General features: G+C 44.6%; 1 protein-coding gene across 1 annotated transcript; it reads right to left on the reverse strand.

Annotated features, from left to right (window-relative positions):
• Window positions 1–4,376: 4,376 nt before the first annotated feature.
• Window positions 4,377–4,895, reverse strand: LOC141661097 (uncharacterized). Its single transcript, XM_074468078.1, has one exon. It carries the CDS (start codon window positions 4,893–4,895, stop codon window positions 4,377–4,379), a length of 519 nt encoding a protein of 172 aa, XP_074324179.1.
• Window positions 4,896–9,443: the final 4,548 nt, after the last annotated feature.

The following is a 9,443-nucleotide window of genomic DNA, read 5'->3' on the forward strand; positions in this document are numbered from 1 at the left end:
GCGCGCCTCCAATAGGGCGCGTCCTAGAAGTTCAAACGGTTTAAAAGTCGTTCCCCTTATTATTAGGGATTCACAATTGGTATGATTGATTTGACAGCTGTCATCTTTTTTACTATAAATACTAATCACAATCAGTCATTTTTTCTTTTACTTTTACCTTCCCCCCTTTTTCTTACTTTCTCTCTCTTCTCAAAAGCTCCAAACCCAGCGGTGTTGTTTTGCTCAGAACCAGCCTTCTCAGTTGCCATTCTCCAAATCTCTTTCAGTCAACTTCTTCTCCATTCGAAAAGGTACGACTGGCTTCTTATATTTCTGAATTTCGTTAAGTAAACCACATTGCATGCCATGTTATCTTTTTATCTTCCACTTCTGTTCTCGATGATATATATGAAATGATGTATGTATCTGTGTATGTATATCTGTAATTTCAAATTTTGTTGCTTTAGATCTGAAATCGTTTGGGTCTAACTTTTAAATTTTTGTTTTTGAGAATTTCAATCATTACTGACAATTCGCACATAACCATCTGTGCTTTTAGAATCCGCCAGCAACTTAGGACGCACCCTATCTTTGGCTTATAATCTGTTCATGACCAGAATAGGGCGCGCCTGTTGTAATAAAAAAGACTTTTAATAATAGGCTAAGATTTTCTTGATGGCGCGCCCCTTGTTAGAAGGCTTATTTTAGAAGGGAGCTGATATAGATCATAGAAAGTACTCTCTTCTTACACCCCCCGCCTATCCATCCCATTTCCTTTACACTTTTGTATCTCATTCTTTCGTATGGGGCGCGCCCTCAACATTTCTTTTGGTTTTCTTGACAGCTGGAAGACGAGGGCGCGTCCTCTCCTTTTCACCCTTTCAAGAAATTCCTCACCAGTTTGGGGATTTATTCGCCCCCAAATACTTACCTCGATCTTCAACCTCCAAACGCCCACCATACTCCCGAATTTCTGAACTGGGTGGCGCGCCTTCTTCAGGATTCCAAAGAGGGGACTTTGATGGCAGATTCCTCAGATAGTTCCTCCACGAATAATATTCCTTTGTCTCGTAGACAAGGGAAGCAGAAGCTGGTCCAAAAGGACAGATCCCCAATCCCAGATAGGACAGAACTAGACGATGATGATTGGTTCGAGAGTTTGAACGCCGACAGATATAGAGGTATTGAGAGGGGCGTCAACGTAGGTGCAGGACCCTCTAAAGTATCCTACAGGACAGTATCCCCAAGCCCATCTCCCCAACACAAAGAGGGCGCGCCTACTTCTCCCGCTCCTGAGGGCGCGCTTGAAGCAAGTGCGTCACCTCTACGTGATGAAGAAAATTTCTTTGATGAGGACTCCTTCTAATTTTCTACCTCTCCTGAACCTTCTCCAATCCCCTTCCAACACTGGGAAGTTTCTGATAGTGAATTAGATTTTGACTGGGATGAATTCGAACCATGCAATGAGGCTGTGAAGAAACGTTTCAGGAAGGAGCATGGTAAGCTTTTTTGTGTGGGCCTGTCTTCAGCCTGTTCAGATGAGCAATTAGGATGGCTCATGGAGTTTTATCATATGGAGGGCATATGGGCGCGCCCTTTAAGCATGATGCGGCCCCATATCTTCAATTATGGGAGAAACTTCAAAATTCCCAGAATGGTGACCAGCCCCAAGCTAGTATCTTTGGGTATAGGCGCGCCCTTACATCCCTACCTCAGGGAAGTGATAGAACTGTACGACGTGGCTCCACTCCAACTTTCCCCCAACAGTTACAAGTTTATCCTGGCTTTGTTTGTCCTCTATACGGACTTGGGTTTCCCTCAACCGTCAATGGCAGAAGTTGCTTATTTTTTCAATCTAAGGAAATCTGACCATGGGTACTACTATTTGGTGGTGGACAAACAGCACAACAAGAAGGGGTTTTCCTCTGGCAAGCTTAGTCATGCGAAAGGTTGGAAGAAAAACTTCTTTTACCTGTATGACGTTCCCAGAATAAGGATAAGATTCAACAAGTCACCAAGTAAGGGCGCGCCCTTTCGTTTTTTTTCCTTGCGTTATTTCTATATTCTTTCTTTCTTTTCTCATCCTTATACTTTTTTAGATAGACCAGCGTCCAAACCCCTTAAAGGCGAGCCCAAAAAACGAGCTGAAGCCCTCCTTAGAGTGGCTACTGACAGGTGGAACTTAAAAACCTTAGTCACTCGAACCAACTTGATGCGAGTAGGAATCCTTTCTGACCAAGTAGGAGTGAAGTGCAAATATGTAAAGTTCAGGAAGGGTGCTCTTGTTTCTCGTGTTATTGACTTAGACAGTGAAGAAGAAGCTGAAGAAGAAGAAGAAGAAACAGAGGATGGCTCCTTACAAGGCCAAGATCCTTCAGGTTCATTCACTGTAAAATCTAAAGGCGCGCCCTTTCACTATTGGCGCGTCCTACTTCTCTTTTATTAACTCTTTATTGTCATACTGGATAAAAACTTCTGTTTATTTAATCTTTCCACGTCTTCAGGGGCGCGCTCTTTTACTCTAGGCGTAGCATTTTACACATGTTTACCAATGTTGTCTTTATCAACTGCTTTTATTTAGTGCTTCATTCAACATACTTAACTGTCAGGCTTAACTAACATGTCTTATGTTTGTGCAGAAATGGCACCTCCAAGAATCCCCAAGTCTTTTGGGGCGCGCCCTGGTGACAAGCCTAGGCCCAAGGCAAAGAAGGATGCTCCTGCAGCACAAGCGTCTGTTCCAACTTCCGCCCCCATTCCTCAAACAGCACCTGCTCCAAAAAGGCCCATAATTGATCTCACAGAGAAACAGGGCGCGCCTAAGAGGCAAAGAGCAGAGGGCGCGCCTTCTGGCTCTTCTGCTGCCTTGAATGCTCTTGGCCCTATTGGTTCCCTTCATGTTTCGGATGAAGAAGTGGAGCAATGGCAAGCCATGGATTTGGGAGATGCAGCTCGTGCTTCAATAAAGGCATCTTGCCAATTGTTCATCCACTCCACTCGAGTGGTGGACAAGCTACTGGAAGAGGGGGCGCGCCTAGAGAGGGTGCAGGGGGACAACAATATTTTGAGGAATACCCTCAGGGACAAGGACTTTTTGCATGCTAAGGACATCAAGGCCAAGGATTCTGAGATTTCTTTTCTCAAGGATGAGGTTGCCAATCTTACTTCTCAGCTAGAGATTGCCAACAAAAAGGCAACCTCTCTCCATACTGAGCTTGGTGCAGCCAACCCGAGGGTTGAGTATCTGGAGGAGCAGCAGAAACTGGGCTGGCCTGATGAGAAGAGGGAAATATCTGATGAGGTATTTGCCAATGGTTTTCATTTCTACAGAGTTGGTTTTTTGGCCAATGATCCAGATTATTCCTTTGAGAAGTTTGGGGAAGAGACTGTTGCTGAAATGGTGGAATTTAAAAAAGAGCATGCTGCTGAAATCAAAGCGAGGACGATAGAACTTGGGTTAGAGGAAGAAGAAGGGGAGGGCGTGCCACAAAAGGAAGTCTCCAAGGACGCGCCTGAAGTTGATCCAACTGTCCTTCTTCAATCTATTCCTCCAACAGACCAGTCTCAAGGCGCGCCTTGATTATTTACGACTTTAAATTTCAAATACTTATGAGGAGCCAGCCCTCTTTTGATGCTGTGCAAAGTTGTATGACTTATTTTTCTGCTACTCTTTTATTCTTGTATGTATGACTCATCGTTAATTTCATCTTTACTCAAAAATTTGTTAAGTCACTTTGATTTTTCCCTTGGCAATCATATATTTCCATGGAGTATGTTACTATATGGCGCACCCTTTAACATATTTTTAGTGTAATTAATTTTTGTGTGATCTCAAAGTTTGTCATTGTGTCATTCAGATCTATCGTTTATTTCTTCGTAGTGTTTAGATATAAGGGCGCGCCATATTATAGATAATATGTACTTTTTTCTTTCCATTAGTACCTTTGCAATATTTTAATTGACTTATTAGTCCAAAGGCGCGCCTTAGTTTGGGGAGCTTTTGCCTTAGTCTTATTTTGCTGGCCATGTGCATTTATTTCCTTCATCCTTGTCTACTATGTCTGTCTTGATTATAAAGCAGGAGCTATCAGATAGGGAACGCCTCTACATAGGGCGCGCCATTGATGTTTTTCAGATGAGAATTTTCATGTCAAGCAAATATAGTAATTTTTGAAGTAACTTTTCTCTTTTATTGATAACGCGCTCTAGTGTGTAAATTACACCAGTCTCATGGCTACTATGCTCTATGGGGAAATTATTTGAAAATTTTTCTTCCTTCTGCTAGTTACAAGGTTCGCAGTCACATGTACTACCCTCCTAGGCTAGGAGGAATTTATTTGCTACTAGCCTATTACATAAGAATCAAAACAAGAAAATAAGGGGGACACAGCCACACCCTACTGATAATACTTCCGCAAATGTTCTGCATTCCATGCTCGAGGAATAAGTTTACCATCCAGATCTTCTAAGCGATAGGTCCCTTTCCAGAGTATAACTTTAACTTTGTACGGTCCTTCCCAATTAGCTCCAAGCACCCCGTGCTGAGCTATCTTAGTGTTAGGCATAACCTTTCGCAACACGAGATCTCCAACCTTGAACGGTACGGATTTTACTTTTTTATTGAAATAACTTGCGACCCTCTGTTGGTACACAGCGAGCTTCAATTGAGCGTTTGTCCGGGTTTCATCTAACAGATCCAAGTGGAGCCTCTGGTTAACTTCCGCATCTTCCTCGTCGAACGCATCTCTCCGTAGAGATCCTGCTCCAACCTCCACGGGAACCATGGCCTCATACCCGTAGATCAGCAGAAAAGGGGTCTCACCTGTGGTCGATCTAGGTGTCGTGTTGTAGGACCAAAGAACCATAGGCATTTCTTCTGGCCAATCCCCTTTCTTCTCTTCTAACTTTGCCTTCATGGTATGTTTTATGATTTTGTTTATGGCTTCTGTCTAACCATTACTCTGCCGATGATAAACCGCGGCGAAGTCTTTTTTAATCTTTAAGTCTTCACAGAGCTTCCTTAACTCTTTACTATCGAATTATTTTCCATTGTCTGAAATGAGCTTGTAGGGAATACCAAACCTGCATACTATGGAATTGAACACGAAGTCCCTTATCTTCTTTGCGGTGATCGTGGCTAGTGGCATAGCTTCTGCCCATTTGGTGAAGTAGTCCACAGCTACCACGACGTATTTCATACCCCCTTTGCTTTGGGTAACTCTCCAATAAGATCAATTCCCCACATGGCAAAAGGCCAGGGGCTTGCCAATGAGGTAATGGTGGATGTCGGGGTGTTGGAATAGTTGGCGAACCGCTGGCAACGATCATAAGCCCGGACAAAATTGAAAGCATCTTCCCTCATAGTCGGCCAGTAGTACCCTTGTCTGAGCACTTTTAATGCCAAGGAACCACCCCCCGAGTGATTGCCACAAATCCCTTCGTGCACCTCTCTGAGAATATAATTTCCTTCTTCCATATCCACACAACGTAACAGTGGCTGGTTAAATCCTCTCTTGTATAGTACCCCGTCATATTCGACATACTTCGCAGCTTGGTACCGAAGGCGTCGAGCCTGCAGTTTATCCTCTGGTACAGCCCCTGTCTGAATATAGTTATGGATGGGGGTCATCCAGCTTTCTTGTGGGATTTCTTGCGTTTAAAACACCTCCACCTCCGAGATACTTGGAACTTCCTGGATTCCCAAAGGGATTTGTCCAAGTTAAACGTTGTCCATCTGTGAACCCATCTTGGCCAAAGCATCCGCATTACTATTCTCTTCTCGCAGAACACTTTCCAGTGTGGCACTTGAAAATTTTCCTAGTAGGCGTTTTGCACATCTCATATATAGCTCTGTCCGTGGTCCCCGGGCTTGGAATCCTCCGTTGACTTGATTTACAACTAATTCGGAATCACTTCGAACTATCAAATTCACGGCCCCTACCTCCAGAGCTAATTTCAGACCGTTGATCAAGGCTTCATACTCAACATCATTGTTGGTAGCATAAAACTTGAAATGGATAGCACTCATCAAGCAGTGTCCCTCCGAAGTGATCAAGACTATCCCGGCACCTGACCCGTTGTTGTTTACGGCTCCGTCCACGTGCAATGTCCACCAAGGGTGGGGGTTTCTTGCTTCTTTTCATCCTGATGACTTTCTTGCGAGGTTGGTTCTGCCAGCACTATGGCCTTATCATCAATTTCTTCATTGAACTCAAGTATGAAATCAGCCAGCGCTTGTCCTTTGATTGCTGTGCGAGGACAATATTCCAAATCGAATTGCCCTAGCTATAGGCCCATTTTAACATTCTCCCTGACGATTCGGGTTTATGTAGAATATGCCGGAGCGGATAAGCGGTGCGAACTTCTATTCGGTGAGCCTAAAAATACGGTCTTAGCTTTCGTGCCGCAAGAATAAGAGCGTACACTAGTTTTTCCATGTTGGTATACCTGGTTTCCGCGTCCAACAACCTTTTGCTTACATAGTATACAGGCCACTGGTGGCTTACTTCTTCCTTTACCAATACGGTACTGACGGAATATTCAGACACCGCTAAGTACAGAATTAATGTTTCTCCGTCTTCTGGCTTGGCCAACATTGGAGGATTTCCCAGTTGTTCTTTAATTTTCAGAAAAGCTTCTTCACAGTCCGGGGTCCACAGGAAGTCCTTCCCTCTCCCTTTGATTGCTTTAAAGAATTCTTTGCACCTATCCGACGACTTTGACACAAATTGATTTAGGGCCGCGATTCTTCCTGTCAGACTCTGTACCTGTTTGACGCTGGTGGGAGATTTCATGTCTAGCAGAGCTTTTATTTTCGCCGGGTTAGCCTCAATCCCCCGGTGGTTGACCATGAATCCCAAGAATTTTCCCGACTCTACGCCGAACACACACTTCTACGGGTTTAGTTTCATCCTATATTTTCTCAGAATATGGAACATTTCAGTTAAGTCGGCGACGTGATCTTCCGCCCTTTTCGACTTCACGAGCATGTCATCCACATACACTTCCATAGTCTTCCCAATCTGCTTCTTGAACATTTTGTTTACCAACCTTTGGTAAGTGGCACCGGCGTTGATCAGACCAAATGGCATTCCGATATAGCAGTAGAACCCTCTATCAGTGATGAAAGAGGTGTGCTCCTGGTCAGGCTCATACATAAGGATCTGGTTATACCCGAAGTATGCATCCATGAAGCTGAGCAGAGCATGTCCTACCGTGGCGTCGACCAACTAATCAATTCTTGGTAGGGGAAAACTATCTTTCGGGCATGCTTTATTCAGGTCGGTGAAGTCCACGCACGTTCTCCATTTGCCGTTGGGCTTTTTTACCAACACCGGGTTTGCTAGCCATTCTGGGTAGAAGGATTCTCAAATTAGTCCGACGTCTAGGAGCCTTTCTACTTCCTCTGCCAGGGCTATAGCTCTCTCTCCGCTTACGGCCCTTCATTTTTATCGAACCCCCTTATGTTTGGGGTCGATATTCAATCGGTGGCACATTATTTCTGGATCAATTCCCACCATATCAGAATGGCTCCATGCAAATACATCGAGGTTTGCCAATAGAAATATTGAAAGACCTTCCTTTAACTTTGGTGCCAGCTGGGCCCCTATTCTCAGAACCTTGCTCGGGTCTTTTTCATCAACAGGGATTTCAATCGTATCTTCTGCTGGCCCCATCTTTTCCGTCGGCATTGGAATCCGGGGATCCAAGTCAGGCGAATCATATATCTCCTTGTCTTGCAGAGAGGGTGCATCCCCTTTAGGAGGTGTGCCTTGCGTAGCGGAGGCATCAACTTCTTCAGTATGTTTTACGGGCAAGGGTGCTCCTGCAGGGGGAAGGGCATCACCATGTTCGAGGCTTTGCAAGACATCGAATCTTCCTTCTAAACATTCCCTATGGAAATCTGTTTAGACTACGGTATCCATCGCCTCTTCTCCTTCCAACATCTCAATTCTGATTGCGTCTTCCAAGTACAATATTGTCGGGGGCAACGCAGAGGGATGTTCATCTTCTTGCTCGATATAATAGTGGACTCGGATTTCCTCGGTTGGTTGTTCAATGCTTTTCTCCCGATCCGCGTACGGAGTATCTTCGGCGTGGGAGTCTTTTCTAAAGCCTTTCATAGCTTGCTTATAGCACTCCCGAGAGTCATACTGGGAACCCTTTATACTTCCTACCCCATTTTTCATTGGGAATTTGATAGTTAGGTGATGAATTGAAGCGATGACTCTCATGTCCCGCGGAAAAGGTCGTCCCAATAACACGTTGTGGGACGATTCCTGATTCAGGACCTTAAATTCAAGCATCTTTGTTACCGACAATGGGCTTTCCCCCAGTGTACATGGCAGCCGAATCGACCCCATGACTATAACTCCTGCACCTGAAAAACCATAGACCCACGAGTCTTCCCCCGACATATCCTGATCAGGTAGTCCCATATTTTTGAAGGTGTTGTAATAGAGGATGTTTGCTGAGCTTCCATTATCCACGAAGGCTCTATGGACATTCTTTGTTCCGATTTGGATGGAAATAACCAGCGTATCATTGTGGGGATGATGTACCCATCGGGCATCTGCTTCCCTGAAGGTGATATCCATGGGCTCACCCTTAAACACCTTGGGTGGCCCAGTTTCCACCCTATAAATATCTGTGAGAGGCCTGAACCAGGCTTCCCTAGCGTATTTTGCAAAGGCTCGGTTGCTGCATTCCATTCCGGGATCTCCCCTGTAGATTGTTCGGATACTGCCATCCCTGACAAATTTATTTTCCTCCAGGGTATCATTGTTTGTTCCGCGTGGGGCTCGTCTTTCCTCTTCCCTTGTTCTTTCATCCTTGTGCTTCCTTACTTCCTTGACTACCCATTCTCCGAGGTATCCTTCCTTGATAAGCGCTTCGATTTCGTCTTTTAAATGTCGGCACTCATGCGTGTTATGTCCAGATGATTCATGGTATTCACAATATTTTTTCTTGTCTTTGCTTTGCCATGATGATAAAGCTTCAGGTTTTCTAAATAGCCTTTTATTTCTGTTTACCTCGTAGATATGATCGATAGATGCGACCAAAGGTGTGTACCGGCTTGTCCTGTAGTCATAGTTTGAGGGAGGGCTCCATCCCCTCCTTGTGCTTGCTGTATTCACCCGGTCTGGGCTTCGACTATCCCTTCGGTATCTTGGGCTTGGAGACCTATCCATCTTCCTTCCTTTATTTCTCTGACTCGACTGTGAAGTCGGTTGTACTTCTGCCAAAGATTGTTCTATGGCTTTAAAAGATTCTGCCAAAGCGAAGACATCTGCTAGAGTGGCCGGATCTTTTCCTTGCAAGTGCTTCCAAAAATCTGAACCAACCTTTAATCCTGCGATCAAGAAGCTTTTTAAGGCTTTGTCCGATGCTCCCCTCACGCTAGTAGATTCGGCGTTGAACCTTTTGAAGTACGATGTCAAGCTTTCATTTTCCCTTTGTCTAAC

Source organism: Apium graveolens, chromosome 5, assembly GCF_009905375.1.
Source record: "Apium graveolens cultivar Ventura chromosome 5, ASM990537v1, whole genome shotgun sequence".
NCBI classification, from domain to species: domain Eukaryota; kingdom Viridiplantae; phylum Streptophyta; class Magnoliopsida; order Apiales; family Apiaceae; genus Apium; species Apium graveolens.

Coding starts and splice junctions, on each gene's coding strand:
- LOC141661097 (XM_074468078.1), bottom strand. CDS start 4,895: ATGAAGGCAAAGTTAGAAGAGAAGAAAGGGGATTGGCCAGAAGAAATG.